Here is a 23876-nt window from a genome sequence, read left to right as displayed (position 1 = left end):
AGCGATGGAAAAGCAGGTGAGAAATCAGGCTGCTTAATATAAAGCATGATGTCACACAAATGAGGCCTCTTCAATGGTAGGTGCCAATAATTAGACAAATCCAAGTGGGAGTTCAAGCTTCAGATAGAAAACTTGAACATCAGACCCAGAATCCCTTTGAATCCTTCAATTCTAAGAATTCTCTATTACAATCTGTATCAGAGGACAGCTAAAAACTGTTCCACACAAACTTATGAAAAAGACTTTAAAGGAGACAAAGGGTTAATGAAGAGAGAGACAGACAGCAGATGGAGTCAACATGCATCTTCTTTTAGATAGTTAAGTTGGGAAAAGCCATGTACGTCACATTGCTAATACGAAAGGAATATCCATAATTTTTCTTCTGTTCTCTAAAAATGCATATTCTTTGCTATTTCCCTGATAAAGAAGGCATTAACCAAAGACATCGTACGGGGATAGCGCTTTTCAAACTAAGGTCATGAAACCCAAGGTCTCTCCTCATTCTTTTAGCAAAAGAAAAAAAAAAAACAGGAAATAACAGGAAGGGTAAGAATAATTTCTTTTGCTCAGTTATATACATTTGCATTCATGCATAAGCATAAGCAATATTGCATCGTGATGTTAAATGTATTTTTTTTTACTGTGTATCACATTTTTAAAAGTTTGAAAAGCCAGAATAGAAAAGTCAGAGTGGGCACTTCTGATGAAAAATTATCCAAACTGAATGGAGTTGCGAATTAAAAAAATTTTTTTTTGTTTTCGTATGTTATTGGGGAACAGGTGGTGTTTGGTAACATGAGTAAGTTCTTTAGTGATAATTTGTGAGATTTGGGTGCACCCATCTCCCATAAATACAATTTTTATATTATAAAATATGTAATATACAAAATGTATATAAATTTGTATATTAGATATTTTATAATATACAAATACTATACCCTATTTGTATCTTGCCCCTCAGCCCCTTCCCACTCTTTCCCTCTGAGTCCCCAGAGTCCACTGTGTCATTCTTATGCCTTTGCATCCTCATAGCTAAATCCCACTTACGAGTGAGAACGTACAATGTTTGGTTTTCCATTCCTGGGTTACTTCACTTAGAATACTAGTCTCGAATCTCATCCAGGTCACGGCAAATGCCATTAATTCATTCTTTTATGGCTGCATGGTATTCCATCACCCATCTATGCCACAGTTTCTTTATCCACTTGTTGACTGATGGGTATTTGGGATGGTTCCACGTTTTTGCACTTGCAAATTGTGCTGCTATAAACAAGTGTGTGCAAGTATCTTTTTTGTATAATGACTTCTTTTCCTCTGGGTAGATACCCAGCAGTAAATTTTTTTTTAGGAAGACTCCTATGAGGCTCACAGGAAGTCTAAGCAGAAAGTGAACCTCTTTTCAGTGTTCACGCCAGAATGCTCCACAGCCACATGTCTCATAATGTTGCTTTTGTAGTTTATTATGTGCCTAAATACACTGCCTAGTAATCATTCTTATTTTTATTCATTACAATATTGTGTCCTTATTGTTTTATCAAGAATGATAATCATATTTTATACAGTAGAAAGAAAAAACACAGTCTCTGGCTCTTATTTCAAGTCTTGATGGTGGCTGACTTTGAGTCTTTTGGGCCTTACCTCAATATCTTCATATGCTTCCTTTTACAAAAAATGTGAAAGAGAAAAGACAGCTAAAGACTTCAGGTTTTAAATTTTGTTGTTTTGACTTGGTGGAAAGACAGACCTTTCCTCTCTTAATCTTTCCTGGGCATTTGGATCCCAAGGCTAAGAACCAAATGTCACTGCCTACCTTGCAGCAGTGAATCCCAGTTGAGGCTGAAATAACTTTGCCAGGAATGAAGAGCCCCTTGGATGCTGGCCTGTAAGCCCTGACCTATAATAGTAATCCCCAAATCACGCCCTTCAAGTGGTGATCACCTAAAACCACCTTTCCCCATACTCAAACGGCATTTCTCACTTTCTGTCTTACTGTCATCTTTCATACATTTGTGAAATACAGGATTCTGTTTGCCTACTGTACTCTTTAGAATATACATCAGTATGTATGCAAAGAAAATTACGTCATGGAAATTGGTATTTCCAAAGGTTGTCTGGGCTGCCCTTTGAGAACCTTTGGATTATTTTTCTGTAGTCTAATTATTCAAGCATATTTGCAGAGCAGGAGAGACTCAGTCTGGCCAGAGTGGGGCTAAGACTTCCAAAAAGAACAAAGAGAACTTATGACTTGCTGGGAGTGACTCAGGTGCTGGCTCTGTGCTCACCGAGTCACAGTTGCTTCATTACCGACACCATTAGAGGATGCCCTGATGACAGAGGGGGCCACATTACAGGCTGTCAGATCTTTGGTGTGTTGTGAGGGAATTATGCCATTTTCTGTATCTGCTGATTTTGTGCCCTGACACAGGGAAAACCTTTCAGAAAAAAAATCAGAACTGGGTCACAATTAAAGCAACAACTGTCTAGTAAGTACCTATAAAGTACAAAGCATTGTGCAAAGCAATTCAGCTGTTTGCTGATGCCTAATTAGTGCTAAAAGAGAAAGAAAAGACAAAAAGGGCAGCAGGTGTTGGAGACAATTGGGTTCTAGAGTGATCAATAACAATTTCATGCATGAGACAGCTGAGCCTTGAACTAAGAATAAGAGGTTTGGAAGTCAAAGGAAGGAAAGGACATTTCCAAAGAGGGAAAGCGATGTGTACGAAAGTGCAGAGACAGAAATGCACAAGGCCTGTTGGCATGAGTCAACATAAATACAAAATACTGTTTTTGTAATCTGTATTTTAAATCAAATTTTATAAAAGGAATATATCCTACCCATCCCACAAAACTAATATGCCTCACAGAGCAGACAGGTAAAAGTTAGCTTTTTCCCAAGACTATGTTCTACAAATTGTGTTTTAGAAAATGATCAGTTATTTCTCTTTTCCATGATTTTCTTCATGGTTAATATGCAACCCTGACCTTCTCACACCTTCTTTACCTGCTTCTGGAATGGGAGATCTTGGTCAACTATAGATTCAGTCAAAAGAGTCTTAATTGTATTACACAATACTTCTAAGCTTAGATGATAGAAGAAAAGGCTAAGTAGAATCTCTATTTTAATGAAACTTTAGCGGGAAAGACAAAACATTGGCCCATGAACTATTAAACAAAATGTTGCCTGATACAATAGGAAGATGAGCCACAGACAGTATTTTAATTTGAAGTTTAGACACGGTCTATAGAGGAATATGTGAACAATATACTGGTTCACAATTCATGACTCCTCTCAGGACTGCCCCTGACTATTGTCCGGTCTGGGCACTGCACAAATAAAGCACCAGAGAACCACCAGAGTGAGTTCTCCGCTTGCCTTGACATTTGTGTGATGCTCCGTTTGGTCAGAGGGTGGCATCATTTTCTAATTCTTCAACCTGGAAGGGGCACCCTTTTTAAACTTCATCCACCTAGACAGGATATCTTTTACTAGCTCAAATACCTCTCAGAGGTGATTTGGGGGTTCTGACATTCCTCTTTCATACAAGTAAATGTGGCTCTTGATAAACACTGGACAGATCATTCAGTTTTCTCAATCTCAGAGATAAATAAACAAGAAACTGAGAATAGATGGGGCAGAGTTCATTTAGGCCCATTGTTTCAGACTTTATCCTTGTATAAGCACCACCGTAATGTTCTGCTTCCATGAACCCATCTCAGAGGAGTTCCTCTGAGAGAAGGGGCCCAGCTTACCTCGTTCTCCTGGGGTCCCTGGCAGGCCTGCATTTCCAGGGAAGCCTGGTGTGCCTGGGGGTCCTTGTTCACCAGGGGCTCCAGGTGCGCCTGGTCTCCCAGGCTCTCCAGGAGGCCCTTGGACAGTTCGGATGGAGGAGGAGTGGCTGGGAATTTGGTTGAGGATGGCAGTGTACCTGGCCATGTGACCTGAGGTATGAAGCATAAAGACAGCATTCAGTAAAGTGTCACACAAGGAAAGAGAGGTCCAGAGGTGTCATTCATTAAGGCTCCAAACAATTCTGTCAGATGCCACCAAGGGAAAAATCACACCCCTTCGAAATATGTTGATTTCCAGCTTAACTTTTTTTTATGTTTTCCTCTGGATGATATCAAGGGCTGGACTGATGTCAAGTGGCATCTCATGTGTTTGGAATTCTGTGGCTCACGTCAGCATCTCAATAAACATTATTGAGAAGAGTCATAAATTTCATCTTACCCTCAACATTTATCTGACCCCTAGACCCTCACCCAGCTGCCTTTTTTCTAGCAATTACTCCCCAAGTTATTTGTCTTTTCTACAACACACAAAGCCTTCCCACCCTCTTGCTCATAAATCCCCAGACAAGTGCTTTGTCTCAACTCATCTGTTGGGTGTCAAGTCTTTTTTTAGGAACCTTTACTTGGGTCCCAGCTGCAGAAACTCCCACTAACTTTATATTTTTAAAAAATCTGGCACTCTCTCCAATAATCCCTTAACTCAATTATGCCTGGAAAATATATATAGATATATATTACTAATTAGAAGTACAAAGTACTTGATACCATGATGTCTCATTTTTCCAGCATCATTAGATGAGATTTTCCAACATAAGTGAATTTTCTAGTTTACTATTATTTATCCCTTTTGAAACATTTAAAACTAAATACAAAAATAGTCACCATTTTTTCAATGAATTCACCCTAAAATACATTCAGTGCATACTTTCCTTAAGCATTGGATTGTGACTGTAACTAGGGATCCCCCACTTCCTGATGACTCAAGCCTATTAGTAGGAACGTCCATTGTTGCCTGGGCAGGTAAGACATTTCCTCATTTGCTTTTTCAGCTTCCGCCTTTGACAAGGGGCCTGTCCATTATCATTTTCCCAGCTGTCATCACTTTGGCCTTGCATAATTTCCCATGTAACCCTTCCTAGCATAATTCTTCTGATCAACTGTGAACTAATAAGATAAGTGAGCTTGTGAGGAATTTATGCCAACAGGTAAATCCAGTTCTGAGTGGCAGCTGAAGGAATAAAATAAGGAGCCCAGAAGAAACTGAAGTCATGTTTGGGAAGATGGTTGAGGTGCCAGAAATACAGCCTCTGAGTAGGCTGGGACTGGCTTATCAAGTTGCATACAATCTTTTTGATTTTCTTCTAGTATATTGACGGGCAGAGCCTTGCTATTTTATAGAGTTGTTTAAGCTTTGCTGTGTAACCAATCCCTTGCTGACTTCTACTTCCTAGAAGTCAACCACAAGACTCTGAGAATTTGTAAAGAGAAAAAATAGATTTTGAACCCTTGATTTTTAAGGGCATGCTTTAAATAATCAGATATTTACACATGATTTTTATTCTACAGTAGAATAAAACAGCAAATATCGTGAAATCTTTCTTGTGTTGCAGTCAGTGAGTCATAGCAAGATTTAAACCTTAAGTTTCATGGAAATATTGATCTGCTCATTTACACTGTACACTTGAAATCAGAAATCTACAAAACAATTTAAGATACAGGTTATTTACAAGATGTTAGTACAAAATGATTAATGTTCAATTTCTCTTTTATAATGTATTTTTAAAGATCCTATTTTGGCATTAAACTTGAACAGTTATATTTAACTGGTAAATTCTCTCTCAGAGACACACACATAGTTTGGGCAATAGAAGAGAAAATTAAATGTTAAAATACAGGGAGCGTGACTACTGCATCTGAAGTTGGTAGCTTCATACTCCATTTGCCCTGATGTTTTTGCCTTCATGAAAGCTTCTCCAAGCCTATGCAGATCTCAACTCAATGCCTCCTCCAGGGTGAGATTTGGATTTATCTCAGAACTAAAGATGGAATTTTGGACTCAGCCAGCAGAGCTTTCTTAGACACTTGCAGGGCTTCCTTGCCTAACTCCCAAACTTTCCTGAGTTAAAATAAACATAACCCAAGCCAATGAGGTGGCCACTTGGGTAATGTCAGCCCTGGAGATGGGGTGCTGTTGGGTGGGAGGGCTGGACAGCAGAGCTAGGCGCGAACTGGGTGGGGTTGAGGGAGATAGTTCACCTCTACTTGGCCTCAGACCTTCCTGGAACTGAACAAATTACTGGCAAAGAGAAAGGCCTACACTAGTAAGCCTCTGGCTAGATTACTGAGATAAAATGTATAATCAGTGGGCAGAGGGGAAACGTGCCAAAGTATCTAAGCAAATGGGCACTGTAATACAGTGCTATCAAAAAGCTCCAGTGAAATGAAGAAATGGGACAGGCATCATATCAAATTTGTTCTGATGTCACTTTTGGCACAAAATCCAGGTATATTATCATATCAAATGGCAGAGCAAGCCTGTTCATGTGTGTGTTTATACTTTGGCACGTATCCTAAGAAATGAAGGAGAAGACCTTAGGCTAACCAGAAGGTCACAGATGTGAAATGGATAAGGAAATATTCATTTAAATCTTGCAAGTTAATAAGAATCAATACCATACATGGTCTTTCTGAGGTAGCTTCTGAGGATGTAGTCCGGCAGCTTTCAAGTGCTAACACTTGAAAAAAAAAATGCTACCCACCTAGAGACTAGAAAGGAATGGAAGGTTTGATCTGGGCAGTCAAGTTCAATTTACATGGCAAACAGGCAGTTCTTGGGCCAATGACACAAAGGAATTTGGTTTTTGTACCATCGATGTAGAGCTCTAGGGTAATCTGTAATGATCTTTTTGATGGATCAGTGCTGGTCACCTGTAAAGCTTATGTGTATGCACCAAGACAATGCTTTAGAGGAGTCTTCCTTAGTAGTACACTCACGGGAAAAGTAGACTCTCTTTTGGATGTTATGGGGAACAACCTCTGTATATAATGATATACTTACTCTGGATGAGCTGTTCACATACTTGACGTGCCACTGATCTCACCATGGCTTGAGACTGCAGGTCACCCTGAATGAAAGGAAAAGCACATTCCTGACTCAGCTACAGGCCCAGCCAGCTATCAGGACTTCAAGGATATGGATCTGTCTCGCCCCATTGTTCCCATCAGGGTTCTTTGGCTCCTAAAAACAGGTGGGTTTGACCACCATGGTGCATGCAGAGAAGGAGTAAGCAATTTGACATCCATGGTTCAAGGTTTCTGGGAGTCCTTATTAGATTAACAAGTACATGTAAGTATTTCTAGTCCCACATTCTAAAAAATTTAATAGTTTTGAAACAAACCCATATATATTTAATGCCTCATTTATAGCCCTTTAGAGCTTATAAAATACAGCACTTTCTCAAGCAGTGGCTCATTTAATACTAATAGCAACCCAGAGGAAAGATGTTAAACCCACTTTATAGCTGAATAGCCTTAAACACATAGCCCAAGGTTTCATAGAAGTAATCAGATGAGCCCAAGGCCACTGCTGTTTCTGCTATAGCCAATGGCATAATTATATTAGCAGCTGTACAATTTCTGAAAGGAGAGAGATGAGCCCTAAATTAAACTGAGTTCAGTCTTGGGGCCAGTTCTTTGATTCTATATCTGCCATTGTCTTCCTGTGAACCCTGGAGCGTCAAGAAACCCAGGAGCCCCATGCTGCCACTTGTCACTTGTCCAGAGTTTTGACTTTTCTGAAGGCTTTTCACATCTATTATATAATGTTCTCATCAAACTCACTGTGTAAATTATATAAGAGTGATTATCCTCATTTTATCCTTAAAGAAACGAGCTCAATTTCATTAACCTGGATGGTTGCAGATAATGCAACTAGAAACTAGCTCTCCCAACTTCCATCTCACAGGGATTTTACCTCTGGAAAATGTGCTCACAGTCGAATGAACTGGGAAAAGGGAGAAACAGGGGCTGGTATAATAGCAATGAATAATAATGGCAATAAATGACCATCCTTTATCAGGCTTATGCAATGGAAGGGGTGCAACCAGCTGGGGCCAGTAAACAGCCACAGGACACTTACCCGTTCTCCTCGCTCCCCCTTCGCTCCAGGGACACCCTGTAAAAACGGAAAATTGTTCAAGTTACTTACAATATTCCACTTAGCTAAGCCTGATAATCATGCATCTTTTCTTATTTTAAGACATTTTTCTTAGCGCCAGTAATTCTGCAGCAAAAATCGTCACACAACAACAGAAAACAGACAGCAACCAGTAAGCACAACAAACATAAAAATCTCGGTTGAGCATTCTACTCCTTCAGCTTTTTAATGCAGAGGCATGGTATGTTTTGGCCACAAAATTGGAATCGTGCAATAATACTGCTTTGTAACACATTATTTTCACTGAGCAGGTCCTTTGTAGCTTTCCATCCTAAACACCACCCTGTATACTACTACCGAGGAGACTTCATGATTTATTGCACAAATCTCTGTTGAATAGTTAAATTGTTTCAGCTTTTAAAGGAGTATCTCCAAAAGGATGGAAAAGATCTCTCAATTTAGTAGGAGTTCAAGTCAGAGATAAGATTAGTGAAATCCCACAGCTTCACTCTAATTTCTGTCCAGCACGATGCCACACAATTCTCCCCAGTTTGGAAGCTCACATTTATGTGAATTCTCAACTGATTTATTATTTTATTAAGTGGCTTAGCTACTCGTTGACCCATAAGAAACCTTGCCATTATTAAAATGCATCTACTTTAAAAACGGCATTTTCAGCGTTTGTCCAATGAAATTACACATATAATGAAAAACATGTGTCTTCAGAAGGATTTCATATTTTTGTTTCAACTCTGAGGCAATATTCATTGAACAACATTTTTATAGTCTCGACTGAAAGGAGAGTGAATGGAATTAATGGAATTTGCCACGTTGTCAGACTGTTTCCAGTTGTTATTTCAATCTCAACAGGTCCCAAGCCAAATTCAGTATCTTCTTCAAAATCTCTAGTCAGTGAACACTTTCACACGTTCAAACTTCTGGTTTTACCCCATGGTGTTCAGGTAACCTGGCTTTCCAGAAAAAGAAAATGCCCTGACTTGTAGTGTTTGCTGATTTTGGAGGTGTAAGTGCTTCCATCACAGCTAATTTCAAGTTACAAATGTGCTGTCACCAAAGACGGAATTGGGAAGGGAAGAGACTGACTCTCCTGTGCAGATACAAGCACCCTACCCTGGTCTGATCTATGTTCTGCTCCTCCTTTGACCTGCCATATCTATTTTCAATGCACACACACACACACACATCCACATCCACATCCACACACAAACATACACACATCCACACACAGAGACTTTTTTTTTTTAAGATGGAGTCTCTCTCTGTCTCCCAGAAAGGATTGCAGTGACACAATCTCTGCTCACTGCAACCTCCACCTCCCAGGTTCAACTGATTCTCCTGCCTCAGCCTTCTGAGCAGCTGGGACTACAGGCATGTGCCACCACATCCAGCTAATTTTTAGTAGAGATGGGGTTTCACCATGTTGGTCAGGCTGGTTTCAAACTTTTTTTTTTTTTTTTGCATTTTAGGTTTTGGGGTACATGTGAAGAACATGCAAGATTGTTGCATAGGTAACCTCAAGTGATCCACCCACTTCAGCCTCCCAAAGTGCTAGGATTACAGGAGTAAGCCACCACGCCTGGCTGACACTTTTTAAAAGTTAAACATAATGGTAGAATCTTAGTGTTGGTTATATAGGTGTGGTGTTCACTCAAAATTCTTTCAATTATGTGTGTAATTTTTTTTAATGCTAATACTTTGGAAAAAATGTAGGGCACTGGATCTGCAAACTGGGTTAACTCTGAGTCTCTTTGTAAGATGAGACCATCAAATGAAGTGATCTCTGGGGTCCCTTATCAGTCTAACACATTATTCTTTCATGATATGGTCATTATTCGGAAGCAGGGAGCATAAGAAACAGAAATAGATGAAAAATACAAAGGCTGGGCTTCTGTGGGAAGAATTCCAACCTCTACAGAGAAAGAAGATCTTCACAATTTGTGACCTCTTATGTGAGTTTCATGAGGCAGAATCTGTGTCTAGCTTGTAGACTTCTGTATCCCCAGGTCCTAGGGCTGTGCGTGGGAGTGGCAAATGTTCAAAAACCATGTGTTCACTGAATGAATGGCTGAATTTCACTTCAAGTTTGAATGGCAAGCCAATTTGTGTTTCATGTTAACTACCTTGATTGTAAAAAGACAGAAGATGGTGGTGGGGCAGTGACTCACCCCTGTAATTCCAGCAATTTGGGAGGTTGCGGTGGGTGGATCACGAGGTCAGGAGTTCAAGACCAGCCTCATCAATATGGTGAAACCCGTCTCTACTAAAAATACAAAAATTAGCCGGGCATGGTGGCACGTGCCTGTAGTCCCAGCTACTCAGAAAATTGAGGCAGGAGAACAGTTTGAACCCAAGAGGCTGCGATTATAGTGATCCAAGATTGTCCCACTGCACTCCAGCATTGGTGACAGAAAAAAAAAGACAGAAGACAACTATTTATGACACACCCAGGCAGTGGGCTTTAAAAGTATTAGAAAAAGAGTTGATTCCATTAAAATAAAATAAAAAAAAACAACTCCCAGTTCTATTATAAAAACTTTTTGCAAAAGTAAGATTTACATAGCACACCCCTGCCCCAGCCCAAATTATTTTTGGAAATAAATGCACTGGCTGTGCCTTCTTCCCTCATTCCTTAGGCTTCACAAATGGACAGAGCTCTAAAGAAACATTAATGTGTACTGCTAGGACCACCTGGTGAAAAGAACTAGCATCTTATCACTAAATAATCCTTAATGGAAACAGCATTTCAAGTACTAGAGGCAAAACAAAAATAAAAATCTGCAAACATACATATTCCATATTTTAATACGTTAAGACACTGTAAATACTAGTCGCAAATACGTAGGCTGCTTAGCATGTTCCAGGTACTGTCCTTGCTGCTCTTAACATGTTAACGCAGTTAACCCTTATAACAGCTCTGCAGGATTAATTCATTCAATTCTTATGACAGTCCTATAAGAGTAACTTATTTGATGCTTACAATACTCCTAGAAGAGTAACTCATTTATTTTTCTTCTTATTATTTTTAAGATGGAGTCTTGCTCTGTCGCCCAGGCTGGAGTGCAGTGGTGCGATCTTGGCTCACCACAACCTCCGCCTCCTGGGTTCAAGCGATTCTCCTGCCTCAGCCTCCTGAGTAGCTGGGATTACAGGCACGTGCCACCACACTCAGCTAATATTTATATTTTTAGTAGAGATGGTGTTTTACCATGTTGGTCAGGCTGGTCTCGAATACCTGACATTGTGATCCGCCTGCCTCAGCCTCCCAAAGTGCTGGGATTACAGGCATGAGCCACCATGCCCAGCCAACTCATTTATTCTTTATAACAACCCTATATTATTCCCATTTTCCAGATACGGAAAATCACACACTAAGGTCACCTCACTTGCTCAAGGCCATGCAATAAGAAAATGAAAACACTTGGGACCTGAACCCAAACTGTGGTCTCCACAATCCATACATATCCCGAGAACACTCTCCCACTCTGCTGAAAGAGAACCCTGCTCAGCAATTCTGCCAGCCCGTACCTTCTATTCCAAGGAAGATAATATTTTCTCAATTAAAATAAAGCAAAACAAGCAAACATACCATACCTAAAGCCTAACTCTGGTCATTCAGAATTAGGTTGCAACTTGAGTCATTTTTAAAAAATCCATTTTATTTTGAATAATTTTATTTCTGCACCAATACATTTTTTGACATTTTTCTGGCTATTCTTGCTGTCATTTATTAAACTGGCTTGTTTGAAAATGTTTCAAATCTAGAAAACGCGATTATAGTGCAAACCTGATTGACAAGGTAAATGGAGAGCATCAGCTGTTGGCACCTTTTGGAATGTAGGGATGGGTGTGTTTAACTGGGTTTGAAATTCCTCAAACTCAGTCTCCTGATGCTGGTTATTAAGTAGCCAAAGGATGTAGCCAGGCAGTCTCAGTGAAAGATCATTTTAATGAAATATCTGCATGGCAAGAAATTATTTTTTATTCCAGCTTCTCTGACATCGCTCCTTTGATTTTTGCAAAGTAAAACAAAAACAAAATAAAAATTCCTGAGTAAGTGAAGGCGCATAACTCCACCAAAGTATGGTTTGAGGGAAAACACATATTCCCTGCAGATGTAGGCAGGAAAAAGTGGCACATTTTCCTTTAATTTTAGGAGAACTTGAAATGTAAAGAAAAGAAAATACAGTAGCTACATTCATAGATTCACCGAATTTTAGTGCTGGAAGGACGAGGAATGATTTTGTGGTTCAAATCCCACATATTAAAGATGTCTATTAAACAAAATCAAAACATCTCAGGCTTGCTTGAAGATGACCTGACCCCTCATCTATAAGAATATTCTTCCAATATGCCTCTGTACATCAGCCTAACTCGAATACAAATATATTTTCTTTTCTTTTTTTTTTTTCTTTTTCTTTTCTCTCTTTTGAGATAAGAGTCCGGCTCTGTCACCCAGGCTGGAGTGTAGTGGCATGATCTCGGCTCAATGCAACCTCTGCCTCCTGTGTTTAAGCGATTCTCATGTCTCAACCTCCTGGGTAGCTGGGATTACAAGCATCCACCACCATGCCTGACTAATTTTTTTTTTTTTTAGTAGAGATGGGGTTTCACCATGTTGGCCAGGATGGTCTCAAACTCCTGACCTCAAGTGATTCACCTGTCTTGGCCCCCCAAAGTGCTGGGATTACAGGCATGAGCCACCTCGCCCGGCCTTCTTTTTTTCTTTTAACAAATACATGCAGTACAAAGTACTCTCTAGGTGTTAAATACTGAGCTGGGGTCTAGGACACTACACAGGCGTATATAAAATTTCTGTCCTTAAGGAACTATCCTTTTAATGGAGAGACAAACATCAACAGTTGAAATGCAGTACCTAATGGCCGTGAAGGGAACGGTGACTTTATACCAGAGGTGTGCAGCCTTAAAGAAAGATTTGCCGGGAGTTCAACAGGTGGTGAAAAAAGAATGCAGCCCAGTAAGGCAAAAGAACATCCCAAACGGTATCCCATGGGTTGTTCCATCCCCAAAGACAAATGTATGAAATGCTATGCCATATCTTTCGGGAACTTTAAATAATGTGTGACTGAACTCCAAGTGCTGAGGGGAAGGCAATGCAAGCTGGAAAGGAAAATAGGGACCCATCCTCCAGGGTCATGAGCGCTGTGCTGAATGATTGGACTTTTTCCTCCAGGGATAGGGAGGAGATTCAAGCCAGGCGGTAACATGTAGGAGCTGCACTAAAAGATGTTCTGGCAGCTGGGAAATGGACTAGACCAGGGCTAAGGCACAGGCCCGAGGGCCAATGACAGCCTCCTGGGATAGTCTTTGTGAGCAGTGGGCAGAGCATGAAATGAAACTGCGGTACTTGTGATGGAGCTAGAGAAATAATTGAAAAATATTAAAATTCACAAAGACGGGGTGCTCTGTGTTTGCCTTATGTTTTTCTGCAACTGCCACCTAAGTGAGGCAGTCTTTCTGTCTTTGTGGGTGGGAATCCTACCCAAATTCCAAGATCTCATCAAAATGCCCTCTCCTTCTGAGGCTGACTCTCCCACCCCTCAGCTTAGGGGTCTCTCTTAATGGAGTTTCCTTTTTCTTTCTTTCTTTTTCTTTTTTTTTTGAGACGGAGTTTTGCTCTTGTTGCCCAGGCTGGAGTGCAATGGTGCGATCTCGGCTCACCGCAACCTCCGCCTCGCAGGTCTAAGAGATTCTCCTGCCTCAGCCTCCCAAATAGCTGGGATTACAGGCATGTGCTACCATGCTTGGCTAGTGTTTGTATTTTTAGTAGAGATGGGGTTTCTCCATGTTGGCCAGGCTGGTCTCGAACTCCTGACCTCAGGTGATCCACCCGCCCTGGCCTCCCAAAGTGCAGGGATTACAAGCATGAGCCACGGCACCAGGCCTTTTTTTTTTTTTTTTTTTTTTAAATGAATGAGAGGTTCTTATGTTGCCCAGGCTGGCCTCGAATGTGTAGCCTCACCTCCTCAAGCGCCAGGACGACTGGCCTGAGCCACTGTGGCTCCCTCTTAATGGAACTTTCATAGCAACTTCCTTGTCTTTTCCTTAAGGCATTTCACACTTTCTGTCCGTTATTACTGCTTTTTATCTAAAAATATCATTCTCTCTAGAGTTCTCATATGTATGGAAAAATGTCTTGATGTCTTTTGTATCCCTCACGACCCCTCCCCACCATGTAGTCTTATATCTGTTGTGTTCATTCCCTAAACATTTTAAATGAATGAATTAGGAAACTGACATTCTGAAAGGCTAGATGATTTGTGCAGGTGATGGGGCTTACACAGCTACTTCGAGTCACGACACGGCTGCATCAAGAACCCACATATGCTGACTTCTAATGCAATGCTCTTTCAGTGATAGAACCCTGGACCTGTCTACCTGGCTGAACACACAGCCGCAGCAGTAAGCAGCTCCTTCCTTTGTGTGTTTTATCACTCTCTAACAACTGCAGGGCAGGAACCGTACCTAAGCCAATACTTAAAACTTAGGTAAGAATTAGGACCTCAGCAGCAGCTATGTACAATCTGCCCTAGGGAGCCGGCAGCTGAAGGCAGAGTGCACAAAAGCAAGCGTTTCTGGCACCCACTGTAGGAAACATGTTGCTATTTTCAGCAGTGCAGCCTGTCCTTCTTGGTCCCTTTCCCTCCCGCCTTCCTAGACAGACATCCATGGGAAATCAGTCAAGGCCTTAACACCATGACACAGAGCCTGCTGTCACAGTCATGCCAGTCTGGCAGCCAGCAAGCATCTGGGAGCCAGCGGGCCCAAAAAAGTCCGGGCTGGACAGTTCAGAGAGCAACTGGCTTTTGGGAGGAAATCCCCAAGCCGACTGTGGTATCCCTACCCAGTGCTTACAGACCAAATGGTTTCTGCCTCTGATCAAAGCGTCAATGGCACGAAGACCCCTCCTGCTGCTATCAAGGACCCCTTTCTGCTGATTTATAACAAAAATAACATTATTAACAAGGGTTTTATTTCTGGGAAAATTTTGTTAGTATTTTTGTATATGCTACATTTAGAGTCTAATCCAGAGCCACCACAGGCCAGGTGGGTGAGCAGGGTGCTATCATAGTTATTCAGTGATTCCAGGTCTCATTCTAGCTCTTCACACCCCAGGTCAACTCTCCCAAAGCTCTCAGGGCCTGCACTTCTTTCCTTCCCTCTTCCCCTTTCCCTCTTGGGTCAGGATCAGTCTAGAGCTTGCTTTTTCCTAGCCTGGGTTACGAGAAACTAGTTCTAGGAGATGCCAGTAAGAACAAAAAAACGCATGCCCAAATGTATTTATTGTCTAACCAAATTAAACTAGTTTTGGGTGTTTTCTAGTTTCACTTCTGGATGCCTCAAAGTCATTGATGTCCTGAAACTTCCCATGAATGAGAAACAGATTAGGCATGCAGTTTCTGTGCATGTGGCTTCCACAGCTAGTTAGGGTCATGTCAGGGGCACTTCTTTGACGAGAACCCCTTGCTGTATGGCACTGTGGATATATTTAAAACTCTGGTTCCCAGGAGCACATTCTGGGACGCAGACCGAAGCCAAACAGCAGACAGTATGTTTTTAAGTTTCTCTTCTGGTATGAAACAGCCTAGAATCAAACGAATATTTGTGCAAGTGATGTGGCTTACACAGCTACTTCTCAGTTTGAAATCATGTATCTCTACATGCTGTTTTCCATATTTACCCTTTTTGGGGGCTCAGGATCTTCTTGGATTTAGATTGATATATTTTTCAATGTTTAGAAAAATTTCAGCCATTTAGTTAATCTTTTCTATAGCTCCTTCTTGTTTCACTGCAAGATAAGCTTTCAGTGAGAGGATGATGAAGACGGATGTGTGCATACGTGTGTGTGTGAGTGTACATGCATTTTTTTCACGTGCTCACACATGTGGGTTTCAGTGTATGTTTCTATGTGATGGGTTATACTTGGCAACATCTTTTTGAATTAAGAAAAGGGATGTGTGAAGATAAAGCAATCAGATTTTCTTCTGTGACCCATTACTAGGTTGATACAAAGAGATCTAAAAGCATTTTGAATGACAGTGTAGTTGGAATAAAGATACAGCTGTATAAAGTGATTACTAAGAATAAATTTATTTGGATGTGCAAATCAGGATGTTTTGCTAAAATCAAGATGCATTTTTTTTATGTGCATACCCTGTATGGGTTTGTGTACCTGCATATGTCTCATGTGAATCATGGCCCAGAAAAGGATTCTGAGGATGAAATAATTTCATTAAAATGAGTTTCAAGAATAAGAGGAAGAAGACTCTCTGGGTTGCTCGAGGAAGACAGGCCACTTTCAAAATGAGAACCAATATTGCTGTTCTATCTTGTTTACTATGGTAGGCAGAAAAATGGCCCCTCAAACTTCTATTCCCTAATCCCCAGAACCTATGAATATGATACCTTATGTGGCAAAAGGGACTTGGCAAATGTGACTTAAAAATTTGAGTTAAGAATTTGGGAATTATTTAGAGAGATTGGAGATTCAGGTGGCCTGAATGTAGTCACATAGGTCCCGAAGAGAACCTTTCCTGGCTGTGGTCAGAGGGAAGTGGCTATGGCAGAAAGGCCAGAGAGATGCGGCATTGCTGGCTTTGAAGATGGAAGCGGACCATAAGCCAAGGAATGTGGGAGGCCTTTAGAAGCTAGAAAAGGCAAGGAAAGAGAGTCTCTCCTGTATCCTCCAGAAGGGAAATATATGGACACCTTGTCTTTAACTCAGTGAGACCCATGCCAGACTTCTGACCCGCAGAACTGTAAGATAACAAATTTGTGTTGTTTTAAGCCACTGAGATTGTGACAATTTGTTAAGTGGTAATAGGAATCTAATTCACTAGACTTTTCCATCTTCATCCATCAGATTTCACTGCTCCACACATTCTTAGTGTGTTTACAGTCATACACATCTTTGCATTTTTCAATATTTTCGTTTATGGATGCAGACTTAGCAGTTCACAGTTACTGTCAGAATGGTGACTAACAGCTACACCTAGAAGGAACAACTTGCATGTCACCAGAAGATGCCAAGCATGTCTCCAGAGGCCATGTAATACAATGACCTCATTTTACAGATGAAGAAACAGGCCCAGATGTGCTCATTTGTTTTTCTTTCACCTTATCCCTTCCCCTCCCATTGATCACATTTAAACACCAACCTAAGAGACTAGAAGTACAGAAAGAAGAGGTGCTGAGTTCTGTTCATTGTGTTTTCACTTATCACACCTCTCATTTATGTGTGAGTGTGTGTTTTAATGGGAAATTCTGTCTTGCGGAATGCGGAAAAAAAGTCTAATCTCACTCCCATTAAACCTAGAATTTCCCAAGCTTTGTATTTTTCCCTTTGGGAACCCGGCTTGATTAACACATAGCTGTTGTACCCAATCTCTGGAAAGATGATATTGAGTTTACGCAGCCAAATGCAGAATAGCAAGCAATAGAAACATACGTAAACAAAAGCATGACAGATTATTCCGTTAGGACCATTTATCTTTACCCTTGGCATACATACAATCTGATCTTGATCTTTATCCTAGGAGCTCTTCTGATTTCCTTTATGAATCCCCATGGAATCCAGTACTGAATACACATTTCTGATAGAGATGCTGGTAAATTTAAACACATAAGAAAACGTGACAACGGGACATACATCCTGACCAGCTACTGCTGCATACTCACGGGAGGTCCCAGGGCGCCTTGTGGTCCCATGCTTCCTGTGATGCCAGGGACTCCAGGGGCCCCAGGAATGCCCTAGGAGAGAGGTAGGAAAATGGAGCAAAGTCAGGAGTCACAAATTCTCATCAATGACAGCCAACTTTTAAGCAAGAGTAACAAATACATACCATGATAGCTTCCCTCCCCCTCATCGCCAGGACCTCATTCCTCTTCTCAATTCCCAAAAATGGAGGGAAGACTTTTTTAAGTTTCCTCACTACAGGTCAGGTGTGGTTTTTCAAATTCAAGCCTTACTTGTGATTTAATAAAAGCTAAATCAAGGCGGGTGATCCTCTGGCAAAATGGCTCAGGAGAGAATAATCAGGCAATATGGATACATCATCTTTTTAAAATGTTTTAGGGAGAGTTCTATACCAAGGGATGAGTCGTTACATTATAGTAAATACGGCTCCTGAGTAAAAGATCTGGCAAAAGAAAACCTCTCAAAAGAAATGAAATGCTTTAAAGCAGAGTATGTCCCAGTAGTTTCTGAACAGACTTACTATTGGCCCTGGTGGTCCTGGAGGTCCCGAGGACCCGTCCTTTCCTGGAAGGCCCTGACAGAAAGAAACACAGTGTGTCAGTTCAGCAGTGCTTTCTATGGCTTGCAGAATGGGCTCGTCTAATTCCTTTTCAGGTTTGGGGGTCCAGTCCTGCTGCTTGCTCTGGACTCCCAAGATTCAAGGATTCCCTGCCTTAAAACTCTTCATGGAAATTGTTACTGGCAAGATGTTTGTGTCTGTTGGCTCCATTAAATTGTTCGGTGCAAGAATTTTAGGTATAAGAAATGCCACCTACAAACCGAAACAGGAACCTGCTTCCAAAGAGTGCTTTTACTAAACTAAGCATAACAAATGGAAAGAGGATCCATTCTTGGTCGTTAATGACCAGATGAAAAGATGAATTAGTGTCTTTCACGACCTAAGTGAGTCTTGGGCAGGGGATCCCTATCAGAGGGATATGTTTTTCATTAGGAGTACGACAGTATCTGAAAGCCTGCAACCTCAAGAGTAAGCTGGAGGAGATTTGGGAGGATTTCCTGCAGCATGATGAGCTTTGACTACTTGGGCAGATTTTCTGAGTGTCATCGTGGGCTTACAGATGAGCAAGTGCTTGCTCCCTATTCTCTAGCAGAAAGCAAGTGATGTTCTTTATAAAAAATCTTCCTAAATTATAGAATATATGTGTATGTGTGTTATTTTTAATGTTAAGTGCTTAAAAAACTGTAAGAGCTGGAATGACTTACTCCTAAATGTTTATAGCTCTTAAGTGTGAATGCTGGCCTTTCCAAAACAGTTAACTTAAGAGAGAAATCTTCAATCTAAATTTTTATCATATTCATAAAATTTGTTCTGAACACCAACTGATACTACAGGGAGAAAAGTGAATTTTCACCATGGGTTTGGTGTCCCATTGGAATAATTATTTTCAACTGAAACCTCTCCTGGCATCTTTGCAGACTCTCCCAATCCCCTGTCTGAGATTCCTGCCACTTTTCCAGTGAGGAATCTTTTCCACTTAGCTTAGCATGAAAATCCATCTTTTATGTCTGTCCAGACTCACATTATGTCTCCCTACCTCAGGGTGTCAAATAGAAGACAGCAGTGATAAGGCTGAGAGAAAGGAAATGGTGTATGAGTTGGGAGAATACGAGAGGTGGTGCAAAGACAGGGTGATACGGTTTGGCTGTATCCCCACCCAAATCTCATCTTAAATTGTAGCTCCCATAATTCCCACATGTCAGGAGAGGGACCTAGTGGGAGGTAACTGAATCACAGGGGTGGATCTTTTCCATGAGGTTCTCAGGCTAGTGAGTAAGTCTCAGGAGATCTGATGGTTTTATAAATGGGAGTTCCCCTGCACACGCTCTCTTGCCTGTTGTCATGTAAGACATCACTTTCCTCCTCCTTTTCTTCTGCCATGATCGTGAGGCCTCCCCAGCCATATGAAACTTTAAGTCAGTTAAACCTCTTTCCTTACCCGGTCTTGGGTATGTCTTTATTAGTAGCGTAAGAACAGTAATACGCAGGGGCAGGATGAGTGTGGGGGAGAAACACTGGTCAGCAAGGCCCTTCACCACACTCTCAACTTCAGAATGATAGCAAGTTAGAAACCAGATAAGGCAGAGGATACACGGGCTCACGGGTACCTGTGGGTTTCCCTTCCTCCCTGGGCACGTGGCTTAGCTGTTTTGCAGCTTCGTTGCAACTTTGCTGGAGCCACATGGCTGAGCTCCGGCCAATGAAAAGGGGCTACTTTCAGTTGTGGCTCATAAACATTTCCAGTGGGTGATGCTACACTTTATTTTCTCACTCTGAAGCAATTTGAAAGCCCACATGTTGAAGATGAGAGTGTTCCAAGATGAAAAGACCTCGAGTTTCTACATGACTGTGTGAAGCAGGGACTTCCTACCCTCCATTCCTCCACCCACCCTTGCTGACAGCTCAGAATTGTGAACAAACTAAACTTTTATTGTATTTCATTTCATCGCATTAAACCACTGAGATTTTAGGGTTGTTTATTTAATAGCTATCCAGTTCTATATATAAGTTAGCATTTTTATTTTTACTACTACTTATTTCTTTCACTTCAACCAAAACTATTGGTATTGATAAACCCTGACACAGAGTATATTACACACACACACATGCACAGGTCCTTAAATCTGCTAACTAACCAATAAAAATGAATACTGGTATAAGTTGAAACAACCTATTTTATTTGCTCTGTCACCCAGGCTGGAGTACAGTGGCACAATCACGACTCACCACAGTCTTGACCTCCTGGCTGCAAGTGATCTGCCCACCTCAGCCTCCCACATGGCTAGGACTACAGGCATGTGCTATCAGGCCTGGCTAATTTTTGTATGTTTTGTAAATATAGAGTTTCGTCACATTGCTTAGGCTGGTCTTGGACTCCTGGGTTCGAGTAATCAGCATGCCTTAACCTCCCAAAGTGCTGGGATTATAGGCATGAGCATTGCACCCAACCAGAAAGTTATTGTAAATGGTGTTTAAATGTAGTATGTCCAGGAAGAAGGCAAAAGCAATCAGAATATGTAACAGATGAACAGAACGTTAGAACTTACCCTTTCCAATTCCTTCATATTACAAGTGAGAAAACCTGGGGCCAAGAGAGGGTTGAAAAGAAATCTATTTTTTTAAAGGCATTTTAAATAATATATTCTTATTTCTGAGATGAAGTTCTCAGAAAAATGAACCCTGGACACATACTCACTAACATAAGAAGACATTTTCAAAAAGGCATCTTTTGCTTCCTGCTTTAAAACTCTCCCAGCACCATATAGGGAGTGAACATGCACACACGCATGAGCCCACAGAGGACACGTGGCCAACACAACTGCCAGCAACCAAAACTGCAGTGTTAGGCCAGGAGTTCTCTCTCAGTCTCTACCGGGCTGTGTCCAGAGGGGGAACATTCCAAAAACAAGTGAGGAGAAACTTTTTCACAGGAGGCAAACTGCAGAAAAGAAACTGCAGAAAATGGCATTGCTCCAAGGAAGAGCAGCAGGAAATAACATATTTATCCCCCTCTCTCAAACCATGTGAGAAGGAGTTTAAAAAACAACCATCTGTCAGTGCTCTCATCTATGACACTGTGAAGAGGTTTAAATTCACTTGATTTATGGACACAATGTGCTTATCATCTGGAAGGAAAGATGAAATGTTGCTCCTCCATAGGAGCTCAATTTGGTGAAGGGGTTAGTGCTTCAGTGTGCTCAAATCAAAAGCAGAGGCTGCAGCTAGGTGTGGTGGCTCACAACTGTAATCCCAGCATGTTGGGAGGCTGAGGCAAAAGGATCGCTTGAGCCCAGGAGTTCAAGACTAGCCTGGGCAACATAGAGAAATCCCCACCTCTACCAAAAAAAAAAAAAAAAAAGAGCTTGGTGTGGTGGCTTGCACCTATAGTCCCAGCTACTCTGGAGAATTGCTTGAGCCCAAAAGGCTGAAACTTCAGTGAGCTGTGATCACACCACTGTACTCCAGTCTGGGTGATAGAGTGAGACCCTGTCTCAAAAACAAATAAAGCAGAGACTGGACAAGATGTTTGCTTCCAGTTCTACCTAAAGAGAATCCTCAAAAGTTGGAATTTGTTCTCTTCTTTTTTTGAGGGCAGACATTATGTTTTATTCATTGCTACTTTCCTAACACTTTAACACATTGCTGGCACAAAATGGGTACTGCACATGGCCAGGCGCAATGGCTCACACCTGTAATACCAGCACTTTGGGAGGTTGAGGCGGGCGGATGACCTGAGGTCAGGAGTTTGAGATCAGCCTGGCTAACATGGTGAAATCCTGTCTCTACTAAAAATGCAAAACTTAGCCAGACACGGTGGTGAGTGCCTGTAATCCCAGCTACTTGGGAAGCTGAGGCATGAGAATCACTTGAACCCAGAAGGTGGAAGCTGCAGTGGGTCAAGATTATGCCACTGCACTCCAGCCTGGCTAACAGAGTGAGGACTCCATCTTAAAATGTACTGCACAAATAAATACTTAATTTGAATAAAATTGAGGCTTCTGCTCTGCTTATCATGTTGAATACGTGTGAGTCACAGGTAGAATGAGTCCAGAAATGTGTAGAGCAAGGGGAATGCTGGTGTTATTCCTTTTGCTCTTGAACGCTCCACGAGTGTGTCAAAAAGACATCAGGAGTCATCCTACCTTCAGCAGCTGAAATTTCATTTTAGTAAAAGCTTAGGGTTAGAATCCTAGAGGCAGACCCAGATCCTTATGTATTTGATTTATTGTAGGAGTATTCTTGGAAGAAACCTGTAAGGTAGTAAAGGAAGCAGGGTAGCGCCAAGGAAGAGGTTAGGTAGCGTAGTGAGTTATCTAAACCTCTGCGTGATCCCACGGGGAGCTCTGGAGTGTAAATTACATATCAGAGTTGACCTACAGGAAGATTCTATGAACCATATGTGTTAGTCGTTGACCAGGGGTCAAGATAACATTTCCAAGGGCAATTATCTGGAGAAGGGGACAGTTATGAGTTGTCAGCAGTCAGCACCATAGCAGCTGGAGATGTAGTTCACCTGCCAGGTAAAGGGGGTCCAATCAGGGCACCAGTAGCATCCAGTACAACGCATTTTATTCTGGCACTTTTTTTCTTGGACTGTCATAAAATTCTAAACACTTTGGTTTTAATGGTTCAAAGACAAAGGCGGGTTTTTGTTTTTGTTTCTGTTTTTTGAGACAGAGTCTCACTCACTTTGTTGTCTAGGCTGGAGTACAGTGGCACAATCTCAGCTCACAGCAACCTCTGCCTCCCAGGTTCAAGAAATTCTCCTACCTCAGCCTCCTGAGTGGCTGGGATTACAGGCATGTGCTACCACGTCCAGCTAATTTCGTATTTTTACTAGAGACAGGGTTTCACCATGTTGGCCAGGCTGGTCTCAAACTCCTGACCTCAAGCGATCCACTTGCCTCGGCCTCCCAAAGTGCTGGAATTACAGGCATGAGCCACCACATCCAGCCAAGAACAAAGGTGTTTTTAAGACTACTGTGAGTTATCTGTTTGCATTATGCCAAATTAAAATTTCCTTATTATAAGTCGTGAGAACTGAAAGGATATTACCCTTAACACCATTTCAAAAACACAAAGCCATTTTTCTCTAAAATTTCTTTTTCACTCTAATTAAACATGCTCACATTTTCCATCTCATAAAATCATTTCATTTTTAAGCTCTTAAATGACACCAGTAAATCTACCTTTGAAAGATTTTTATTTGGAAGCCTTGTATTTGTCCAGAAATGTCTGTACAGGTACTACACGCTGGGCATTCTGCTAGCCTCTAGGTAGACAATGATGAACAAGGTGGTCACTTTTCTAAGAGTTTACAGTTTTGACAACAGTCAAACAATGAAAAGAAACCAACAGTATGATATGCTGAAAGACTGTAGAGTCCCAATGGGAACATGTAGGAAGAGCACTTAACCCAGGCTTCGGGATACAGATAAATTTTCACAAAGAGGTGGAATTTAAATCAAGTAATCAGAATGATTGGGCCCATGCCATTAGTCTCCCTATTCACGCATGACTGCATGTTACAGCTCTCACTGAGCAAGCCAGTCAACTCTTATAAGGGCAGCGTTCAGGCCCTTCTTCTCACATCTTCACTTCAGGGTGAGGAGCAGTAGCAGAAGCTTTTTATATAA

General features: G+C 41.3%; 1 protein-coding gene across 7 annotated transcripts in view; it reads right to left on the bottom strand.

The window, feature by feature from the left end:
* COL14A1 (collagen type XIV alpha 1 chain) overlaps positions 1 to 23876 on the bottom strand; it is a 254139-nt gene that overhangs the window by 19556 nt on the left and 210707 nt on the right. For all 7 annotated transcript variants that reach the window (XM_074387087.1, XM_039464751.2, XM_039464753.2 and 4 more), the window contains 5 exons: positions 18202 to 18255; positions 17663 to 17734; positions 7928 to 7963; positions 6848 to 6914; positions 3751 to 3939 (listed from right to left, as the gene is read on the bottom strand). In XM_074387087.1, the coding sequence (XP_074243188.1) occupies positions 3751 to 3939; positions 6848 to 6914; positions 7928 to 7963; positions 17663 to 17734; positions 18202 to 18255 (418 nt within the window). The remainder of the gene's footprint in view (positions 1 to 3750; positions 3940 to 6847; positions 6915 to 7927; positions 7964 to 17662; positions 17735 to 18201; positions 18256 to 23876) is intronic.

This window comes from Saimiri boliviensis, chromosome 15, assembly GCF_048565385.1.
Source record: "Saimiri boliviensis isolate mSaiBol1 chromosome 15, mSaiBol1.pri, whole genome shotgun sequence".
Lineage (NCBI taxonomy): Eukaryota > Metazoa > Chordata > Mammalia > Primates > Cebidae > Saimiri > Saimiri boliviensis.
Note: the sequence above shows the minus strand (reverse complement) of the source record. Positions and strands in the feature narration are given on the sequence as shown.